The 24,484-nt window shown below is 29.3% G+C and overlaps 1 protein-coding gene across 2 annotated transcripts in view; it reads right to left on the bottom strand.

The window, feature by feature from the left end:
- The window catches only part of LOC143181472 (uncharacterized), a 44,498-nt gene extending 23,407 nt beyond the window's left edge, over window positions 1–21,091 (bottom strand). For both annotated transcript variants that reach the window (XR_013002280.1, XM_076381867.1), the window contains exons 1-3: window positions 20,920–21,091; window positions 4,961–5,023; window positions 884–1,222 (exon numbers count right to left, since the gene is read on the bottom strand). Coding sequence is in view for 1 of the 2 variants with exons in the window: in XM_076381867.1 (XP_076237982.1) it covers window positions 884–1,222; window positions 4,961–5,023; window positions 20,920–20,954 (437 nt within the window). In the remaining variant the exon portion in view is untranslated. The remainder of the gene's footprint in view (window positions 1–883; window positions 1,223–4,960; window positions 5,024–20,919) is intronic.
- Window positions 21,092–24,484: the final 3,393 nt, after the last annotated feature.

Genomic DNA, 24,484 nt, shown 5'->3' with positions numbered 1-24,484 from the left:
AAAGAACGGACAAGATTTCAAAGTCAACTATTTTCCTTGGATACAGATTTATACTTTTCATTTTGAAATCCCATTCTATGTAAAAATACAAATGTTTAATCAAAATAATTGTTTGTACAACCTCTAACATTTAGGGAAAAAACTGCAAAATTATTGATTTTTCAAATATTTTTAACTTCACTCTTATCAAATTTGGGGAAAAATTGCAGACAAAATTTTTTTCTCCATTTTAATTTCTAGAAAAATATCCAGAATTTTATAAGAACAAAATAAACAATTTTTGTCTCTTGCAGTGTTATTTCTTTAGATATTTTAAAAAATAGATATCGTACAAACAAATATTTTAGACGAACGTTGTTCATATCTTTACATGGAATAGAAATTCGAAATAAAAATACAGGTCCCCATTAAGAAAAAAAAGTTAACCTTGAAAACTTACCATTCGAAAAACTGTTTATACCATATTATATCCCTCTTCATACTAAACAATTTTTGTATATGTAGTCCTTTCTGAAATATTCCATCGAATCCAGATAAAATAAACACCCTGTATAATTCGTAATTGTATTCCTTAACATGCGATAGTAATAGATCGAATTTGGAAAAATTATTTATGTATTGAATTTGTTTAACTATTTTGTACATTTATAGAAGTACAAATAGAAATATTTACGCAGATACTATTTGGTAGTATCATTTTTTACACAGAGATAAATTTTATTACTACCTATCGTGATACCATACCATTATTCATATGCCATATATGCAAAATAAAAATGTACATGTGAATCTTTAAAAAAATGTAATAAATTTTAATCAAAATGGTATAGATATCGATAGTCTACTTTTAATCGATTACTCTTTCATATGAAATGATACGTACGAAAGTACATCCAAGTCAGCTTTCACAGTGTCTTTGCATTCCGGATGTGTGTGCCTCTTCAGAGAAACTCTAGTATTTTGCCATTCAGCAAAAATCAGTTCAAGATATCGATCTTCTGTACCAGCTACCCATCCAATTTCAAAGATGTCCGAAGCTGGTATGTGCGGCAGACCCGGTACAACTGACTTCAATTCTTGCGATTTTTGTTCGTTGTCGCATTTGTTGTTGTTTTTATTTAACAGGTCGGCTCTCGTCTTATCGGGACTGAGCGGTGCGTCTGTCTCGTCAGGAAATCGTCTGCGATCTATGAAGGCTTGTAGAGCATTGCGATAAGATTCACTAAAAACAGAGATTTAGCAGCTTGTATAAATAATATTCGGAGCAGCTTTTTAAAATTGTGAAAACCAATTGAATTCGGATCATAAATAATAAAAATATAATACCATTTATAATTATTAGAAATCATGGTTATGAATGTGTATTAAAAAGACACGTATGCAAATGTATTAAACGTATTTGTTTAATTTAACATATCTGTGAACGTATCTGTTAAATTTAATACAAACTTTAAACAATATAACTTTTAATATTCGAGTGTTTAGCTGATGCTTGAACTATCAGAAGAGTCAAAATAATCAATATGATTGCCCCTTATGAGCATTTTTTTCTGTAAAGACACGCTTCTTCTTTATGAATGGTGAATAAAACTAACCGAACGAAACGAAATAAATAACCGATCATTGTTCCTGTGAATTATGCATTTCGTTAAAGATTTGTAATTTTAACACTTAGATAAAAATAGACCTACGTTAGTTTTACTAAATATATAGTTCTACTTAATTTACTTTTAACGAAATTTATTGTAATATAGTTTTATAGACTTTCAGATTGTAGATACCAATAACCATTTTCAGCACAATTTATTCTAACAAAGTTACTCCACTAAATATACAGGGTGTTCCACGCAACTGAGCCAGGCTGTAGCTCTTAAACGATAAGAGATAAAAAAAATGTTATTAAACAAACTTAAACGGTATTGGATGATGCGTGTTTCAGCGTATGTGCATGTTGTGTTTGTATGTCAGCAAATAACGTTCATGAGTATGACGAAGACGGCAATTGTTGAATGTAAACTAAGAACAATAAAGTTAAAATATCGTCTGAACGAATTAATTTTTGATTTAAGTGCCCTAATACTTTTTTTTGTAGAGGAGGTAAGAGAGGTATCCAATGATATGCAAAAAATGTATAGTTTCATAGAAAAAAAATACAGATGACCTTGAAATCTTTGAAACGCTTCCATTTTCGGAGTAAACACATACGCCGAAACACGCATCATCCAATACTGTTTAAGTTTGTCTAATGAAATTTTTTTCTATTTCTTACCGTTTAAGGCCTATGGCCTGTCTCAGTTGCGTGAAACATCTTGTATATATAATCACATATTAAAAATTATATGAATTAAAATACGGATATGTTAATACACGCGTGTATACGTATAATTACGTGAAATATTTCATGAGTATCCGTGTTCTAAAAATGACATGGATTGAGGTACAAATACATTTAATATGCATATGTGTAGTACATGTATGTTTAAACACAGGTGAAATAGAGATTTATAATAATTATTTTATATGGAAAACATTTTATATTTATTGCAACAGTCTTTTCAAAACCGAGAGTCGTTATAGAGAAATTTTATTGCATATTTCCACTTAATTTTTTAGAAATAAATTTTTAATTACGATGGAGTATTTTTCGAGAACAGACTGTTTGAAAATTCAATTGAATCTATTCTATGTTCTAAACAGAGATCAAAAATAACAGTTATCCTACAAATTTTTATTGAAAAAATCAGTAACAAAAATTTATTTTCTACTTCAGTTGAAAATAATAATATGAAAGACTACAGCAAATTTTTCAGAAAAGAGCATGATTAAAAAATATTGATTTCCACACATTTTAGATATACATTATTTATAATCGAAATTTCTTTTCATCGAATTTAAATGAATTTCTCTCATCGATAATCGTTATGAGCAACCGCAATCAATTCCTTTTATCGATAATTATTGATTATGAGTAATCGAAAATGAGTAATTGATTATTCAAAATTATTATTTGTAATTAAAAATATTTTAGTCGAGAAAATAATTGTTAACCTGTGATTTTTTTTCATATTAGTTATAACTGTTAACAGGTTCCTGGTTTTAAGTAACCCAAAGGATTATTCTTATAGTATATTGGTACTAAGAGAAAATCGTGAACTGAGATTAATAATAAAAACTTGTCCGATTTATGTAGTGTATAAACTCATTTTTATGGGTAGGACTTTATCAATCCACCAGCAGCATTTTTATAAAAGTAAAATGAAAATTATTGAAATTAATATTTTTGAAATTGCATGTTTTTTGTTTGCCCTACTATATTTTTCTCACTTATTTTCACTATTATTTCTTTGTTTAGGATCTCGAATTTCGAATGCGAGTGAATTCCTGGAATAAATTACAATACGAAAATTACTCGCGAAAATTACAATACGAACCCCCGACTTATTGTAATTTAAACGTGACATTACTGTAATATACAATTTTAAATATGATACTTAACAGAACGGTTTATTATTTTTACGATACCACTTTCTGTGAACAACTTTTTCACTTTTATTATTAATCAATTCCGCGAAAAATTTTCAAATTGCATACTTAATGCTATTTTAAAATATCTCTAAAGATATAACGAACATAATTTTATAAACACTCTCCTTTGTAACGCGTATTTTTATTGTGATTTATTAGAAAATAGTCGACACATATCGAAAAAAATTATTTGCTAAACAAATTCGTAGGTTGAGAACCGCTTTATCCTTGCGGGAAATTTGTTACCAAACAGTAAAATTTATTAATGTCAAAACGAATGACAAGCATCGTTTACACGGGACACTGAAATATTACTTCACACTGGTAAAATGACTACACTATTTCAATACTTCACTCTTCTTACATTATTCAGAATAAAAGTTTTACTAGCATCGATCAGTGTCAGAAGCAAAAGAAGAATGTAAGTACTCAAAGAGTAAAATGTGATACAACTTCGATCAGCAGTACCGACGTGAACACTGTCAGTTCAAATTACTCTTTAAAATACATCGGCTAAAATAGGTTAAGACGTTTATCGCTTTTAAGGAAATATGACACCTTACGTGACAGTTTGTCCCCTATTATATTTTAATCCTTGTCGCTTCTTCACAAGATCTGACATTTCTGACACAAGAGAAATAAGAATTCACTTCAAATTGAAAAGAAATCTTCTAAACGTGCAATGGTGATACCATTGACAATCCATAAACTAGATCGAATTATCGATGATACATAGAGAGAAATTTTTAACGCGATGTGTGTATTGCTTATTGCCTAATTTCCCATACCGTGATTGGTTATGCCCTGGATTTCAGTGGGGTTTTTTAATTGTATCAAAAGTATGTATTATTATAGATTATACATAATAAAATAAATTTATCATATAAAATATAACATATATCTTAATAACAAATAAAATATATCTTGAGTTTAGAATTGTATTAAAATAATCGATAAATTAAAACGAACAATTACTTGTGCTTTTACAGAAAACCTATATAGAAAAACAGCATCAATCAAAGCGAGAAAGGAGGAGTCTCTGCTCTATGTAGACGAACAATTTTATGGACATCGTTTAAGTTTTGTTTATGTTTACGCTTTTTTCGGGTGAGATCAGTGCCTTTATTTTCTCGTGATCAGCTTTGACGCTAGGTATATGTATATGATGTAGACGGAACTTAATCTAAAATGGTATTTTCAACAAGTAAAATAAAATGTGCAAAACAGAAATGTATGTCTTTGAATACCTTATGTGTAAAACATTTAATTATAAGTACGCTTTTTCTAATATAAAATTGGAGAAAGCATCATGCATTTGCACTACTATGAGACATGGACGTTCAATGTTTCTATTCTCGAAAAATAAGAAATATGCAATAGTGGAAGTGTATGTGTATAAGATAATGAAATATAATTAATTGAATGTATATAATACTTGTTTAATCCATATTGCTTTTGTGCTAAATTCCACCCATTCCGGTCTCTCTGGATAATGTCCCTGTAAAAAATAACTTCGTATTATTTCTCACGTATATACACATGTATATAAAATTTATGAAAAATGTAAGAGGAAAAATGTAAAAATAGAAATGTGAAGTCATAAAAAATTTAACTATGTAATAAAATTATATTTTCTAATATAATAAAAATATATTTTCTAATTGAAATTCGCGTCTTTTGTATATACGTACACATGTTCGCGATAGATGCAATAAATTGTTAAAGATTTACTAGTGTTACAATGCGTAATGTAATTGTCCATCATTTTTTGTTCTATTGAAAGTTGCACTTTTTTATTAATGAAAACTTTATTTAATGTGTGTATAAATATTGATAAAAGTGTTATATACAAACAAATTTGAAAATCTGTATTTTTTTATATCTATGCTTAATACAGTATATATTTTAATACGTAGAAACATTCAAAAGTTTTTCCATCAGAAAAGATTGCATAGCAAAAATACATTAAAATGTAGAAATTCTATAATCTAGAAACTCAGTAGTGTCTCGACGCCAAGTACACGAAGAAGAACACCCTGTATAGACATTTTACGTCGTTAATAGACGCAAATGATCACTAGTGATAATAAAAATTGATAGTCGAAAGTAACTAAACAATTTTTTTCGCTGTCAATAATAGCCATATATTACTAATAATAGTTATTCGTAACTAAAAATAATTTCTGTCACCGTAACTAGTAACAGTGACCAAAGCAAACATTTAAAAATTAATAATTTTTAATTATTTAGTTCAAAGGAAAACTACGATTTAATGATTACTGACTATCATTTAAATAAAAATTAACATTTTTTATATACCTTGTTCACAAAAGAGTTTAAAATAACTATTTCAAGACCTAGTTTTCCCTTTACATAACTTACAAGGGCATTCATAAATTAATTATAATTATGATACATTTATTTCTTACTCATGTAAGAAATTAATTTTGGATATTTTATATCGACAAATATCGTTATATTATTATATTGTTTGAAAGAATAAAAATTAGGCGGTTGTATTCAGTCAATTGAAGCGAGGGAGGTCAGTGGAACGGTTTAAACGGAAGAACGGAAACAACACAGATAGGGACTAGGCGATAATGTTCATTTCTCATCCGCAAAATTCTGAGAGTCTATAGTCTATGATATTCTACTTTCTCCAATTTCTTTTTCATGGGTCGCAGAGCAACGGCGCTATACGTGTTATACAGGTACAACTTCCTTTATAACACTGACGTTTCTTTGTTTCTTTTTACGTCTGCGCGTAAATGACATAGCATATTTCGATTAAAAAGTTACCGAGATATTTAAGGCCTATAAGTGATGTCGTAAGGTATTTTTGCGGATCAGTGTTAACTTCTTCAGGTTTCGTTTCCCTTTCTCTTTACATTGCCTTTCTCTGTTAATGGTCTTTAAATTATTTTGATCGCAACATTACAATTTTTATTTTTTATTCGGTATTTGGATAGTTTATTTAAACATATAATAAGATTATACATCTTTGTCTATAATTATTTTAATATGCCAGGTTGTTGCGTGGTTGCGTCAATGATGATTTTACTTTAAAATATCTTAGTTAATTTCATTGGATTGTCTGATCTTACACGAAAATAGACTTACTCGTGATTGACGAAATTACGTAACTAAGCGGCAATTTCTTCAATTAAATGTAAGCATCAAGTGTACGGTTAAGAAATCTTTGTGACTGATTACCAGAACAATCAATTAAACTGAATGGTTGGAATTGATAGTAATGGCATCAAATTTTTTTGTCTGCTAGTATTGTCAGTTATCGCCTATTACACTGTTCGATTGAATTAAGGCATTATAATTATTAACTGCAAATAGTTTAAATAATTAAAGCACATTTACTGTTACTAGTGCTTATATCTTGAAGAAAACTAATATAAACAATGAGTGAATTTGTTTAAGTTTAAGTGAATCAGTAAATTATTATAATATAGCTAATTTGTAATAAATCTTAACGTATTAGTATTATAATAAAGATACAGAAAATATTTTTGTAATTTAAAACCATAATTCTCTGACTGATTGATTTTATGATCAATGAATCTGACGTTAAAACAAGTATATATACATTCTTAAAGTGGTTGCTTTGGAGGCGATAATCTCACATATTAATTTAGTTTTTAAAATAAAAATTTCCCATGAATTATTTTTACATCCAATATGTATTATTAACTAATTATTAAAAATGGGGAATTGAAAATTTCAACATATTCTGGAACAGCATAACAGATTTTAACGAAAACATTTATTATTAATTCTTGCAAAATTTACTTGTTTATAAAACGTTACAATTTAATTTTATCGCATTATAGGACTGTTTTCATGTAGCAAATGTTCAATCTGAACAAGTATAGTAATTTATAGTATAGTCGAAAATATAACGGAGATTACTTTATAGGGAAAAAGCTAAGAATATACTAATGTTAACTAATGGTCCAGTGCTTATCGTTAGACCGTAAAAGATTCCCCTTCTTTTCAAATGCAATTAATCCATGTCTTCGATGTGCTTGAAATTTTTCGGAACGAAACAAATAATAAGAAGTCTACGAAGAAATTTGTTCCACTCAGTTCTTTAATTGTTCCTTTCTCAGTTCCTTTATTGTTTTGATAAAACTGTAATTTTGTTTTAAATGCATTAAGTAATAGTTTAGTAACAGTTAGCTAAGAAAATGAGTAATACAAATTATAAATCTAATACAAATTTTTTGCTATTTATTATTCAATTTATAATGTTTCAAACATGAAGTCTGTATGTTATAGATTATTGGTTTCATAAACTTTCATTCTTATAGATTACTGCATTTATAGTTTTTCAGTCAAGTTTATAGAATTTCAGAAAAAGCAATTATTTGGTCATCTTGCTTTTATTTTAAAGTACAAATTTGTATAGGACCAGGATTATCTACTTTTGGTAACTCGCTAGGCAAAACTAATCATAATTCTAAAATCTAATCGTAATTTACATATTACACATATATTTAAAAAGTGATATAATTAAAAAAAATGTAATTTTCGAGTTACAACTATGAATCAGTTTAGTAAATATACCTCTATTCATTTTCTCACCTCTATAAAAATTTTACTAATTACATTCCGAAATTGTAAAGTTTATTTACAGAGCTTCTTAAAAACAAGGAACAATTTATTCTTCTTAAACAAATTATTTAAATAATGACAAGAAAATCATCTATCTACTGCAAACAACACATAACTATTCTTCAGACGAGTTACTCAAGCAAGATAATTGAGCTGTTCACAGGCCAAAGTGATTAACTCCACTTTTGGAATTTTCTTAAATTTTAGTGCCAAAACACTTCATTGATGTTTAACTTTTTATATTTAAAATAAATATAAATGTTTTTGTTTTGTAGAGTTAATCGATTTGGCAAATGAACTTTTTATGTCCATCTTATTTATTTAGTAAATAATTTTCCCTTAAGTTCATAAATAGTTTTTTTACTTTCCCTAAAAAACAAATTTTGTTGAGTTGTGTCACTTTTGAAATACATTTACGATACGGTAGAATCTAGGACGGCATTTTATTCAGAAACATTTCAGAAGCATTTTCTTTGATAGCACGTACTCTCCTCTTAATTGTTATTGTTATTTCCGTTTTTAAATACACTACTTCAATTAAATGTGCAACAGTGTGCTTCATTAAATACTTTTGAGTTTTCATCAATAGAGCAACAATATGTAGGTACCATTCGTGGAAACTTCAATGTTAAAAAACACAATCAGTTCGAACAATTTTATCATTTTAATAATTAAAGGTCATTTAGGTTATCTAATTGTGACATGATGAACTTTAAATGAATGGCTAAATGACAGTTTTATAGAATTTCACAAACTAATGGAATATATTCGTAGAACGGACGATTCTATGGAACTTTATGTTTGACAGACACAGTTAGTTTTAAACGTTTCGGAACACTTAACAAGAAGAAAGAAACTTCAAACTCGAACCATAAACTCGATCACCATCCTGATAACACGATCTGCGTATACGTTAGTGCACGAAAGAAACTAGCGTAAGCAATCTGTGTTTTGTCGCAAATTGTTCTACTGCTTGATAGCGGGGGAGTCTGTTGCAGCGACGCCTATGATAAAACGTAATTCCGCTGTTAACGAGTTACGTTATAGGTGAAGGTTACTGTGATCATGTCAGTCGACATATAAACACCGAAAACCGAGTTCAGTTGTTGCCATGTAACATACTTATCGTGTCTCTTTGCATTCGCGAGGAATGGCAACACGAAATGATAAAATGTAGAGTAAAAGTCTGTGGATGTTGAAACGTTAGAGATTCAAGTGTGCCCGTTATACAGGATGCTTTCCTTATCTCGATCATGTCAAACGTGTTTGTCAAATCTTTCGCGAGAAGCATATTCGAGAGCAAGTTCATTTCGGTAGCCAAGATTTATCCACCACCCTTTTGGAAATCATAAAATCACGTGGAGGTAAATCAGTGGAGAATATGCAAAAAGACAAATATGATAGACGCGTCCTGTTTAATTTTACTATTTCAAATTATGTCCTGTAAATATTCTTTATTAGAGGGTAAACCTACGCATTCATAGGACAGTTACTTTGCTAACAAAAGATTGCTTTTAATGTTTCTAATTGTCTAAGAGAAAAGAAATTATGAATTATTAAATTACACTTTTTGAACAAATTTTTCAATAGAAATGTTCAACTTTAAGACTTGAAAATATAACGATAATTATGGAGAAAAGAGGTAATCTTATCGATTTCGATGACTTGAAATATGTTACCAAGGTCATTATTCTGTACAACTTTTTCCTGTACATATGTTACCGCCGCTCGAGTCTAGTTTCCAAAATATTTGCAAAAAGCTACTAATATAATACATACTATAAGACTACATAAAAGTTCACTTTAGAGGTGCATAATACACTAACACGTTGGCAGGGGAGGAGCGTAACACCTATACCTATACAAAATCTATCAGAAGCCTAATGTAATTTAATCTGTCCTTGAATTACAGGGATGTACATTAGTAGGTCACGTCTGGTTTAAGCAGTAATCTGGGTTAATTGCAATAAACAGAATATGATATACACTACTGAACATATTTTTGTGCATAATTCTAATCGTGAAATCAAAGTCGAGCGGCAGTAACATGTATAGGGAAAGGTTGGTGTGGTCGCCCTCCTTCTGGATAATTACCAAAATAACGTTTGTACCGTAAAGGTAATGTATTTTTCATAGTTCATAATAATATAAGATTTTAAAGGTGAAATGGCTTATGAATGTGTCGAGTACAGTTATTTCGAAGTATGTAAATGTGTAAAATTAGTACCTCTAAAACAACAAAGAAACTTCCTTCATACTATAAATCCAGTTTTTCTCATTATTTTCAAAGTTAAAATTTGAAAAACAATTAAAATACAGTTACTACGTATGATTTATTTTTTAAGAATGTTATGTATAATTTAAAATAATATTCATTAAAGCTAATAAATGCATAAATGAACATTATGTCTTAAAATCTCTTTATATCTAGTTCTTATTGTTAGTTTTAATGTTAAGCCAAGAGTGATTACAAAGATTATCGTATTCACAAAATTTTACTGTATGTAATTTTTTGTATTAATAAAAACAATATTTATTTTTATAAGTATAAAATGGTAATCGAAGTAACAGGTTTATGAAGTTACAAGTAGCATTTTGCAAGTAACAGATTCATGAAATTGTGACGCAGTTGCTAATATGTTGTCGACGAGTACAAATATTCAGATCTTTTAAAGGAAAATTTGTTAAAAATAGAACATAAAATGAAATTACGAAAGACATTAAAGCTTTATCTACATCTAGGGAATAATGATGTGACTTGTCGTCAGACTGTCTCCAGACTGTCGCGAGACTACTGCGAGACTATCACTAGACTGTCCCCAGACTACTGCGAGACTATTAACTGACTGCCTCCACACACTTCCGAGGTTATCCCCAGTCCGTCACTATGTATGTATACTATTTCTAGATTGTCACGGTATTGTCGTTGTACTGTTGCATGTTCTGCACTCTTCTGCATTCTGCAATTTGCAACAAATATCGCAAAAAAGACGTCTGACAGTGCCGCGACAATCGCGCAAGATTTGTCTCCATATTTGAAATTTGAAATTTTACGAAAATAATGATCTTAAACATAAAGCTCGACTGTTGTAAGCATATTTAAGTATTACAGAATTCCATAGATAATGTATGGGATAAACTAGACTAAAATATGTAAAAAATTCTAATTACACTATATGTTCGACAACTGGTATCAAAAATTTTAAGAGGTGATTCTACATATTAAAATAAAGCAAAAATCAAGAATAACAAAATTGCGTTTAGAACTTTTTTAAAGAGTTACTAATTGTTCCAAAAGCGTCTAAAATTCGCTTGAAATGTGTCTAACTTGGAACTTATTTTGCTGCCGGTGTATATTAGATCAAACACATTTTACGCGTATCAATAACTAATAATTCAAAGATGAAATCTGAAATGTACTTTCATCTATTTTCATTTTTGTACAGTTTAAAGTACTTGTAATAAAAAGACAAAAGCAATACACTATAAAGTATAGAGATCATACTTTTTCGCAAATTTTATAGAAATAATATTTGTTTTTAATGAAAATGTCTAGACATTAATGTGATGTGAAAATACGATACATGTTCTTTGATTAAAAAGGGTGAACCTATCGATGTGTGACACCCTCACCAATTTTGATGACTTTTAAATATTTTATAAAGGACAACATTCTCAACAACTTTTTCTTATACATATACTAGATATTCGCAAAAACCCACCACTACTGCTGCATTTCATCTTTACGTATACGTGCGTGACAACGTGTGCGTAACGCAGTGTTACACATACATACATGTATATGTTGGCTTGCATCAGGTTCCAAGTCGAGCTGACACATAAGTTATCAGACACGTGCACGTGCAGGCGAAATTTAGTGTAGTAGTACTGGCGGTTTTTCACGAATATCTCGGAAACTAAAGTCGACTGTCTAGTATATGCATAGGAAAAAGTTGTTTAGAATGTTGTCCTTTATAATATATTTGAAGGTCATCAAAATCGATTAGGGCGTCATACATTGACAGATTGACAAAAATTTGTTGTATACATAAATAAATGTAATTGTTACGTAGACTTGTTTATATATTTAAAATTTACAATAAGTGGTTAATAGTTTAAAAAAGATGAGCAACACAATATTTAAACAATTCTTTCGTACATAAGTCAACAAATTCAGAGATAGTGCGGTGTCCGAATATTAATGTAACTGTCTATAAACATGAGGAAATATCATTTTAAATCAGATGTGACATTTGTTGTGAATAAAATAAGTTCTGCTTTCACTGAAAACATTTTTAGCCAAATGACACGTTAACATTAACAGGATTACATCGTGTCTGACTTGCAACATTTTCACCTTTTTCAGTTTTATTTTGTTATTCGTAATTACACGCATGTTACAGAAAGTTGTCAAATACATATGTACATTGATGTAAATGTTTTAAGAGGACACTGTGTATATGTAAGTCGAAAGTGGATATAGGTGACGCATTTCTCTGATTTTATTCAGTAGTACTGCCTACTTTCTTACTAACAAAATATAATGTTTGAGTACACATTAATACATTGAGTAGAATAAAATCTTGAATTCGGATAATACTATTTAGAGTTTTTATAATACTCTAATATAGTTATTTTTAAATTCATTTTGTCATAAACTCCTTATACGATTCTTTAGAAATTGTGAAACCATTCCTATACGGGATGTTTGGCTACAAAATTCTTTGAGGCGAGTGCTTATTTATATATCATTAGCTATCTACAATAGTCACTATTTTCTTTAAACATTTATACTTAACAAACGAAGGCTCGATTACAATTTCGTTATTCTTGATTTTCGTTTCATTTTGATATTCAAAATTAGCCCTTAAGTTTTCTCCCATTTGTAGTTGAGCATCCTATATACATATTTTACAGACAATTCTAGCCATTATAACTAATCATTATTATTTAACTACAATTATTAAGTTATATATTATTTTTTATATTTTAATATAAAAAACGTATTAACGTATTAATTTTAATATATTTGGATTTTAGAATATTAATTAGAATATTAATAGAGTATTAATTAATTACTGAAAGTAAAATATAACTTCATAGTACACTTTTACAGCATTACAATAATTTGTATGACATTGCTGAATGTACATTAATTGAAAATATTAAAAAGGTTAAATAAAATTACTTTCTACTTTCTATTTTCAGTTTTTGTTATCAGATAAGCGATTACACACACTTCCGTTTATTGCAGATATTTTAATTTATTTAGGAATTCTTTGAATTCCGTTACATTTAATTTGTATTGAAATTGAAAGCCTGAATTTCTATGATCTCTTGTGAAAGTACTGACATTCGCACAGTTAATTGATGCGATATAGTCACTGCTTGATTAGACGATGTGAAACAAAAGCTAACAATAGCTCTTTTTATATTTATATGTAAATTTGTAAGAATTAATCATTTTCGTCTGTTTCACACTTTCACCGTCTTGACAAGTACGATGTTTGAAGCTTCGTCAAGTTCAGAAGGAATGGGTCTGTCCTTTTATTTAAATTTTAATAACATTTTTCCTTGTATGTACTTATTTCACAAAATATGTGTATTATTTCACAAAATGTATATAAAAAATATATTTCAATATGCTTTGTTTTTTATTAAACTTTAGTTCTAACGATTCCGTTGACCTACTGCGATGTTGCTGTATAAAAGTGGACCATTGTATACATATGAATGCAAAATGAAACAAGGAACAGTCGTAATAAGTGTTACACATGTGATGCGTTTAGTAATTGTAATTATGATATGCTCGTTATAGTGCTGCGAAGGAAAAGCTGTGAGCTGTGGTCGTTTGTTACGACCGTTTCGAACAATGTTATCTGTCAACGTTGTCTCGGCTTGTTGCGCATCGTTTCCTGTATTAAAGTTGGTTGTTATTAGACTGTGTATGTTTATAAACTTAAATATGCAAGAAAACACAGAATATACGTACATAAAATTCAAAATATTCGCAGTACATCTTGGAATATTTTTAGCCAAGCTCTCGATGTATTGGTTCTTCACTGATTTTGATGATTTTCAAGTATGTTATAAAGGAGGTGATTTTTAACAACTTTTTCCTTTGCATATAATAGGCGATCGGACTTATTATCTGAGATACTTACAAAAAATGTTATGCACTACCTAGTCGAATTGTACCTTATATGTGTACGTTATTGACAACATATGCGTGAGCCCAATGCCTCCGTTTATCTATTGTTTCTATGAACACGTCGCAGCAGTCGGCAGGCAACTTATACAACTAAAAGATTAAACTTGGCCAATTTCAATGTTAAATTTCAACGAAATGTTCATTACACATTTTTCCATAATATTTCCATACATGTCAATATTCTTCTACCTCGAAAAGAAGATGGATCAAAGTTGGTCTGGGTTAGGCCCTTTTACGGGGTGGGGGTGCAGCTTCCAAAAATTTAGAACTTCCCCGAAGACAATGTGTTTGTCATTGTTTAATACGATATGTCGATCGGCAAAGGAGTTGAACACTCGTTGCATATATTGCCTGTTGACTACTAGAATGTGTTTATAGAAATAATAGATAAACGGCTGCGTTAGGCTGACGTATGTATACGCTGTCGATAACGTATACATATAAGGTAGTACAAAAAGTTGTTTGCAAATACTTCAGAAACTAAGGCCGATCGCCTATTATGTGCAAAGGGAAAAGTTGTTCAAAATTGCCTCCTTTATGACATATTTGAATATAATCGAAATCGGTGAAGAATCAGTACATCGAGAACTTCACTATATTTTTCATAGAATAAAACAAATTTCTTTCATTTTTATTTGTTTCATTATATTTATACACATGTGCTTTTGGATAAACGTCTATTGTCTAGCAAAAGTAATAGTAAGAATTTCTGTAGTTAAGAATTTACTGTTATATTTGGCATATTTTTTCGTGAAAATTGAAATAAACATGATGCAATACTTTTGCATTATATCTGTATGTAAACAAGAATTATGTATATTTTACCGATAAAGTGAAGAAATATTTCATATTCCACATATTGTAATCTTTCGTACTTATCGTATTCATATTTTAAAAATTTGAAAAATAAGAAGAGGAAACTTATGTTAAAGAATATGTATGGTTAAGATCAGGAACGTGATACGCAATGTTTGTAAATGTTTTCATGAGTATTCGAATAATTTATCAGAGCAACAGATTTTAAATGAAAATTTGACAGATGGCACGATACTTTTTAGATACTTATCGTTATTCTTTATAGATATTTTATATAAAGGTTTTATTTATCATCCAATGAAGTGTTTACTAAATGAAATGTTCCTTTAAGATAGAGTAATACTTTTCACATCTAAATCGAAAAGATTTGATAAAATAATATATTATGCTTCCTTTAATAAGAACCATCAAATAAGTGAATTGATTTATATATTCTGCATCGGGATTTATTTCTTAACCATCTTTCAATCAGGAACGTCTAGTAATACATAGTATTAAATAATTTGCTTTATAATATTGTGAAAATAATATTTCTTGAACAAAATACTCAAGAAGTACTATATATCTACATCTGTTTTATAATAATTAAGATAGTTTTTATAATCAAATTGAAAAGAATCAATAGAACCGAAACAAAAATATTGAACTTTTTTATTAAAAAGGGTAAAAATCTAAAGAAATGTCTGTTTTTATATTTCATTCCTAAATTTTGCAAACGTATTATTTGTGGGGAATAGAAAGGAATAGAAAGCAAACATACTGTGTCGTGCTACGAAATATGTTTTCTTCTCAAAGGTTAATTCTGTTTTCCTATGATCTCATAATGAGTAACGGTCGTTTCAAATTTATTATGATTATCCTAAATTAAATGTTGATTAAGGATTTTAAAATATATTATTCAAAACATTTGTTTTTACTTAACATATTGAGCGTGGCGCCGCTCCCTGAGAACCGGCAATGGACTTAACAAAATCGGCGCCGCGCTCAACGTCTTAAGTTCAATTTGATGAAAATTCTATAAATGATCTTTTAAGTATTTATGGAATTATATATGTAAATTTTGAGTTTCATGAATAATATCCATACTCAGTTTATGAATCTGACTAGCCGAATGTAGAAATGACATTAAACGTTTAGCAGGTCATGTGGAAATGATTTCTGTTGTCACTGTCTAGGCTGGTTATGGTCTCTAATTGAATGAAATTGTTAGAGGTTCTAACTAGAATAATCTCATCCTTTATTTAACTTTAAATAGTCTACCTCTAGTTTCAACATTCTAGAATTTAACGTATTTTTGTGACTCTTTTTATTACTCTAGAAGCCTCTCTATTTAATTTAAATTCATAAGAATAATGTAAACCTTTCAAGCAGTGATATTGTAAATAAATAAATTCGACACTTCTTGTTTAATTCTGACACAATGGAATATAGTAAGAAATTCTTATTTCTAGGAATTGATAAGCTATTTGTATGTAAGGACTTCTCAATGCGTTTCTTCGTTTTTTTGCACCTATAATGATATACTTAGCGATTGCCTGTCAATAATTAACTCGAATATCTCTAACAGTTATGATTACACAGTAATATCGAATTCTAAAAAAAATTACTGAACAATTATTTAAATTTTATTAATACTAAATATTAATACATATCATGCGGAGCATAGATATTTATTTCACGTTTTTATAGTTCTTATCATTGCTTATATTATGTCACAAGAGTTACTGATTTGAGATTCTAAATATTTAAGAAAAATAATTTCAAAAAAATGTATAGGATAAACTAAGATTCTTCAATTCGTGTAGCTTTTATTATAAACGAAATAAACATTATGGAAGTAGTAAAACCTGCAGATTGTAGTAATAGTTGCACATCAGGTACTTTCGAAGGCCTTTAAAACGAGCCTTTGTAAATACACGTGACTCCAACGCGAAGCAACTGTATCATTAACAGTCCGTCAGCTGGTGTTTTATGTTTACTTTTAATGACATTATTCTACTTAGTAATGCTATTAGTGTAACATTGTAACATGTAATATTAAAATTACCGACCGGTTTGTCGCGAAATTATACAGCTCAACTTATTTTTTAAATGATTTCCTTTTTTAAAAAATACTATGCCTATTGTGGAACAAGATATTTATAATGTATTAGAAATATGTAGTTATTTCATCGTTTTTAAGAAATTTAAATTTAAAATGCTTAAATTTATACTTTAGTGTTAGGTTCTTTAAGAATTTGTATAAGGTTTCTATTACGTGTTTGTTTTAGTTTCTATACATTTTATATTTAGTAAGTACATATCCATTACTTTCTTATTTCTTGCTATGTCTGTAAAATTACTTTGTATTTGACGACTGACAAACATGACAATTCAACTACTTTGATCGTCTCATAGCTTATTTATTTTAGTACGCGTAGATAGTACTCTGATTAATATTCTACTTAATGTTCTAATTAATATTCGTTACTTCTATGTATTGGCATGCTGTGAAAGTTGCGAACGTATTTATAAGCATGATCAAATCATTTCTAAAACATTAAGTTCTTAACGGTATAATTTCTATATGTTAAACTAATATAGACAACCTGATAGTCTATATCTACAGAATACTGTTTGCGAAAAAAATATGAATGGAAATTTTTATTAATTATAAATATTTGATAAAGTTACAAAGAATAAAGTTATCTTTGTTTATGTAAGTTTTAGAAATTTTATGAAGTTGCTCATTTATGCATAATAAAAACACGAATAATGTAATAAACTATTTTTGTTTAGTGATCAATGTAATCTTTGCAATATTTGTCCTGTAAATTAAAAAAAAAGTCAACATTTTATTATAACTAGTCTGTTAATCTCAAGAATATTTAATATTAAGACAAATGAGAATAAATTTATCGTAGACACTATAATTAAACCTTCTTTTTTATTACTTTTGAATATACAATTTTCACTATATTTTCTGATGATGTATTTGAGTATGAATTAATTCTATGAACAGAATAAATAATAAATAAATATTAAAGTGTACACGAGACACATAAAACGTTTGGAGGACTACTTAGAAAGAGACTGAAAATGAAATTAAGTTTCCAGTTACTACCGCTTACCTACTGGTAGTACTCATATTACTTCTAATTTTTAATTTTTAAAGTACATGTATGCTAATATTTCAGTATTAATAAATAATAATTTCTTTTGGGATTGTTTATGTTTCTAGCATTCTGTGTCACTGTCTTTTATATATTTGACAAATAGTGTTTCCATTAGGTACCTATAGCTGTGATTTTTCTATGCCTTATTTCGACAATAAATTTTGTCCTTTTTTTGTTCCATTTTATCGAGACTACTTTCTTTTAAATGTGTACGTACTATAGTATTATTATTAATCAATTTAAACAAAATTGTAATAATTCGAAGTGTGGTATCAGATTTCATAAATGTAGTCATATAGTCTAATTTGATAAATTTCTAGTTTTATCAGTACAAGGCATTAAATATTTTACAATTAAACGGGGATAGTAAGAGGAAATATGTAGTGTTCTAAAACTGGTGTTACAAGTGAAAAAGTAGTGATTCTGTATACAAAGTAACTTGAAATTATTGAATGCAATTTGTTGATGTCGCGCTTTGTTTTCGAGAAAAATGAGTTTGAATTATGATTGGTTAAGTACAAGCGTACAGACGTACAGTTTTACGTGCTTAAAGGGTACACAAAGTAAGGGTTACACCCACGGTTTGATGATTGGCTGTTTCTACAGTAATCTAGAAGCATTCCCTTTTTACCTCCTAAATCCCTAAAACTGTACTTCGGTACACTCGTATTCAATTAAACTTCAAAGTCAATTTTCTTAAAAATGAAGCATAATGCCAAACAATTTTATTCTACATTTCTACATTTTTGACTTGTTTTTTCAATTCCCTCTTTCCGCTGGTACTATCAGTTCTGAGACAACCTTTATGATACGTTACGCACAATCTAAAATAATATAGAGTTTAAAAAAAAAATAGAAATTCACATAAAACTTTGATTGCGATATAAACCAATATATTCTGTATTGTAGTCTACTCTCAATCAAATAAAGAATAATCTGAGAACTACTCTAGAAATCATTTCACAGTGCAATTTCCTTTTTTTATTACATAGAAAGAAATACGATCAGCTATTTATATTTATTAAAAAGAAATTGAGATAAATTTGATAATACAGATTTGTTTTAGTTAAATTATATGGCCTTATATTATACTAGGGAGGTCCCCCTAGCGTTGGATGGCACCTAATGTCGAATATTAGTTACACCTGTAAAAAATGAAACGCGATCATGCTACCAAATTGCAAAAGTGATAGAGGAGGGGAATCTCGTCTTTACCTTTGCAGTTTGGTCACTTTATCGCCTTTCATTTTTAATGACATAGTTAATGTCTTGTATTAGGTGCTGTCCAGTGCTAGAGCAATTCCCCCCATTGGTTTTTTAGTTTCATATTTTGTTTTGTCATTCTGATTTTTCTTATATTTTTTTCTATTCTGTCTATAAAAACCTCGTCTAAAAATTTAAAAAAAAAAATAAAAAAAGAAGAAAAATCTAAAAATATAATATTTTAATTATTGTTATTATAAATATAGATATTGTGCAAAATTATAATTTTTGTACAAAACGGTGACGTACGTAAAGTCCAGTTTTATATATTATAATTTCTTCCAGATTATTATTATTTGGAACAAAGGTGTTACGTATGTATATAAAATACAATTTTCTGAATATTTCTGTTACCAAGAAAAGGTAGCGGTCCGTTTAACGTTACTTACATAACATCTTATTTGTTTCATTTTAATAATAAAACAACCTTATCCTTCTTACATGGGAAGCAACACGGTTTAAAAATGATAGTGTCCAAAATTTTGGAAGAAAATTTTTGTAGGTATACAATTTGCGATACTCTACATTAGATATATACCACGATTTTTGTTTATATCCGAAGGTAAACTTTCAAATGCTTAATCAAGGAGATTTGTGTACTTCGACTTGTATCGTACTTTACAACGAACAGTATTTATAATATACGTAATATTCAGTATTACTAATAAAATTTTCAATTAAATTAGAATTTATTTTAAATAAAAATGTTGTTACTAATAAAAGTGTAAACCAACGACAATTAACTGCTAGAATACACATTTCATCATAAATGGAAAATTAATAACGTATTATGAAACTTGTAACATTTGCATTCAAAACAACACATATTCTTATCAGTGAAAATTTGCAGGAGTATATGTATGTTTACCTAAGAAAAGTATAGTATAGTATAACTTATAAAACGTGTATAGTATGATTTAATTATTTATTCTCATAATGAGTCAGAGTAAGAATTTATTTCTTTACGAATTGATACATTTCTAATTTAATCGTTACTATTACTATTACATTTTCTCTAACAGAACAACTACTTTTTTTTACGACAACATGTCACTTTAACTAATTTGTTAATAATCTATAACTCAAACTAGATTTATAAACAGGTTTCGATATAAAAGTTTCCTACATCTCTTAGGTAGGTCCAATGTTTATGAAGAAACCTGCTAGAGTCACGTCCTTCAGTCACTCATCCGTTAATCGTTTTTGCAATTATGTACCAACAAACACTTCGCCGACGTTGTTACGCGACTTAAAATCTCCCGCAATGTCAATATTTGATCGATCTATAAAATTAAAATAGGAAAAATATAATTATTTACTTACTTTCTAAGCCATTTGAACATTCCCATCATACCCATCGCGCACGTGGCGCATCGGCTAACTGCTTGTAGATAAGAGTCGATGAGCTGACAGGTGAGCACCGCGGCGTCGATGATCACTGCAAATACGAAGTTACTGCGCGACGAGTGCCGCGATTCGAGCCGATTCGCTTCCTTTCCGCGACTGACGAGCTGACAGCCGCCTGTGCCGGCGCGATACTTCCTTCTGACGCCTCTGACAACGGGACTGGTCGGCAGCCTCGTGTTCGCTCCGAATCCTATCTGTCGCTTGATCGTAGTACGTTCCCAACTTGCCGTATCTTGGCTGAATCTGCTGTACCCACGTTGACTGTTCCGTCAACGATAGCAAAACATATTTTGAATAGTCGTATTGGGATTTTGCGTTTCTGCTTAGGCTGCAGTTACAGTGGATGCGTTTTCTGATGAACGATGTTCTGACAACTATGTTTGAACTTGTCTAGCTCATACGATAAATAATAGTTCAGACATATTCGTCAAAACATCAACTCATCAGAACACGCATCCATTGTAACTGCAGTCTTATTTGTTCGTCCACAGTTTTCGAGTGATCGAAATATTCATTCTTTTTTGGTTGCGATCACGGGGTGAGAGGGTACAGGGAGCGTTGGAGAGTGAGAAAACGGTGGATCATTGTACTGTCCAACTATGGAGAAAGGCAGTAACTACAGCAAAATATGAAATTGAGTTTTTTGCATCTTTCGATAATTTTGTATCTTGTTTTAATGCAAAATAGCAGCAAGATATTGTTAGTAGATACTGTTTTTCTCCATAGTTGGACAGTATAGGATGAAAAGAGTATGGGAATACAACTCGTTACTTTTTACATAGTGATTCACATTTAAAGTGATTTTAATAGCTATATTTGAATTGTTCTTCTGAGAGAAATCGCAAGTGCCAAAAAGTAAATTTTGTAAAACGACGAAAAGATTCATCTGATTTTTAATGCCAGCTTTTAGTATCTTTAAAAACTGTTTAAATAAGGAAATTGCACTTAAATTTTATATTAAAGTATTCCCATTGGCACACAGAAGATTGTTTGATAAGAAATAAAATTTTTCCCTATATTAATGGCAGGTATAGTCGCCTAGTTGCTAGTGCCGACAACCAGGGTGCATAGAGTACGCTTCGAGTGCGACGCAGCGTCATGCGTCACTTTCAATCAATTTTCATTTGGTTAATTCTAAAATGTCCATATTTTTGACAATATGTCCATAAGGAGGATGAATAGAACTATGTTCTCAATTTTTTCAAATTTTTAAATTTGTGCCTGGTACTAAAAAATCACATTTGTTTAAAACAATTACAAAAAAGTTTTGATAAAAATCTTTTTCTAAACTAAAACAATTCTTTTTTAGTACTTTTATGTGTTCACTATAACTACCCAGAAGCATATTTTCGTGCGTATAGTGGTTCAAGAGATATAATTTTTAAAAGAAATCTTAGCGCTACACTTTGAGTAGCTGTAAAATTAACAATTTTAAAAATTTTGAAAAATCCTTCGACATGCATTTAAATATCACTAAATACTACAACAAAATCCAAGATGGTACTTCAAAAAGCGATTTTCCGTAGAATGACCTACATGTGTTTGTTTTTCTTTCGAAACAGTCCAGTTCACAAGAGTTCTAATATCCGCAGAATTAGTTTGTCCTTTTATTTTACATGTAATACATATATTTTCGTTTTATATATTCATTGTTACTTTAATTAATTGTTTCAAGAAATTATTTTATTATAATAATTAGGACAAATCAAAGAAAAAGTCTATTGATTTTTCACAGCAACTAATGAAAATTTCAACATAAAATTTTAAATATTAGCTGTAAGTTGCTGAATAACAACAATTCATTATGCAATTAGTGAAGTAAACAACAAGTTTTGAACTAAAAAAGGGTAATAGAAAAAGCATTATAAAGCATGATGCTTGTATGTATTTATTTGAAAGATAAGTAGATAAGTTACTTGTACTATGTCTTATGTTGTGTGTCTACTTGTTTATGAATCTATTTCTTTTGTTGTTGTTTCTCGAAATTTTATAATTTTACGTCAATTGTATAAGAATAAAGTATTTTTATAATGATTAAACTGCGGTTGTTTATGCAAACTTCCATTTTCATACACAAAATTAAAGAAATAAAACTTAATTAAAGACTTGTTTTGTTTTTCAAATGTTATAAAATGTATTTATCTTTCAATAATTTCAACATTTTTCCCATATTATATGGACTCTGTTCATTTTTGTACGCTGAAGTTTTCCATAAATGCATGAGGATCCGCAGTCTAATAAAGATTGTGAACGGGATTTCCTTGCTTTCTACCGGTAGTTGTGTCTAAATCAATTCCGTCAAAATTCTTTACGAGTTCTTAGTTTATTTAAAAAAATGTTTTCATTATTATTAACCAGTGTTAATATTTTAATTAGTTATTTGATTCCTTATTATTTGCAATGAATTACTAGAAAACCTTTTGTAGCTACGCCCGCACCAATAGAAAAGATTTCGCAGTTACACGTACATCAATTATAAACAAAAACAATGTGAACAACTCAGAGGTAGGTACTTTGCATGTTACAGGTTCAACATTACGAATAATTTTAAATTATCTATCAACTTGTGAATATTATACACATACAGTTTTAAAGTTAACAAATATTTCTTTGACCACGTATATAGTGCATGGTTTAAACATAGTTGTATATGTGTTTACACTGCAAAAGATTTATTTTAAAATCGCGGTGTTACAACATATTTGACTTGAAAATAATTCGAACACAAATTCTTGCGTATTAAAAAATTAGATACAAAATATGAAAGTAAAATATTAAGTTGATTTGTGTAACGAAACACAAATTGTATTGCTTTGATATTTTGATTTATTCCACATCTAATACGTTCTGTTTATGTATTTATTCATTGATTAATTTAGATCTATTTTATATTACAGTATCACAAGTTAAACGATAATATATTCATCAGTAGGTATTCGTAGCAGGGACGGTATTCGGTCTCGAAATAGTAGTTTTTTGTGGATTCGATAATTTATTCATTTTGGTATCGAATTAAATAAAAGGTACGGATAAAATACGGTTTTTGATATTGAGTAACTAAATTAGAACTGAAATAAATTATCGGTTCTATTTCTGCTCTCATTAAGCACATCAAATTTATTTCGGGTTTCTATGCGAGATCAAAATGATTATCAGGGATGATATTCGGTCCCGAAGGACCGTTTACAATAGGAGTCTCATTGAAGGACTTGTGTCTGTAAGGGTATTAACACGTGTTCATTGCCTTCCGAAAGAAACAACCTTCTCAAGCAACCGAAGACTCTAGGTCAACGGCCTCTTTCAATGTGTTTGTCTTATCGATATGCACGAGATACTATTCGTTTCAGAAGTTAGTGATAATTTTAAGGCATTATTATTACAAAACGAAAACAGATCGGACACTATATTATACGACATTCTTTGATCCAATTGAGGTGTCCTACCACCCCCTAGAATATTGAAATGTATGCATGTTACATCC

Source organism: Calliopsis andreniformis, chromosome 1 (genome assembly GCF_051401765.1).
Source record: "Calliopsis andreniformis isolate RMS-2024a chromosome 1, iyCalAndr_principal, whole genome shotgun sequence".
In the NCBI taxonomy this organism is placed as follows: domain Eukaryota; kingdom Metazoa; phylum Arthropoda; class Insecta; order Hymenoptera; family Andrenidae; genus Calliopsis; species Calliopsis andreniformis.
Note: the sequence above shows the minus strand (reverse complement) of the source record. Positions and strands in the feature narration are given on the sequence as shown.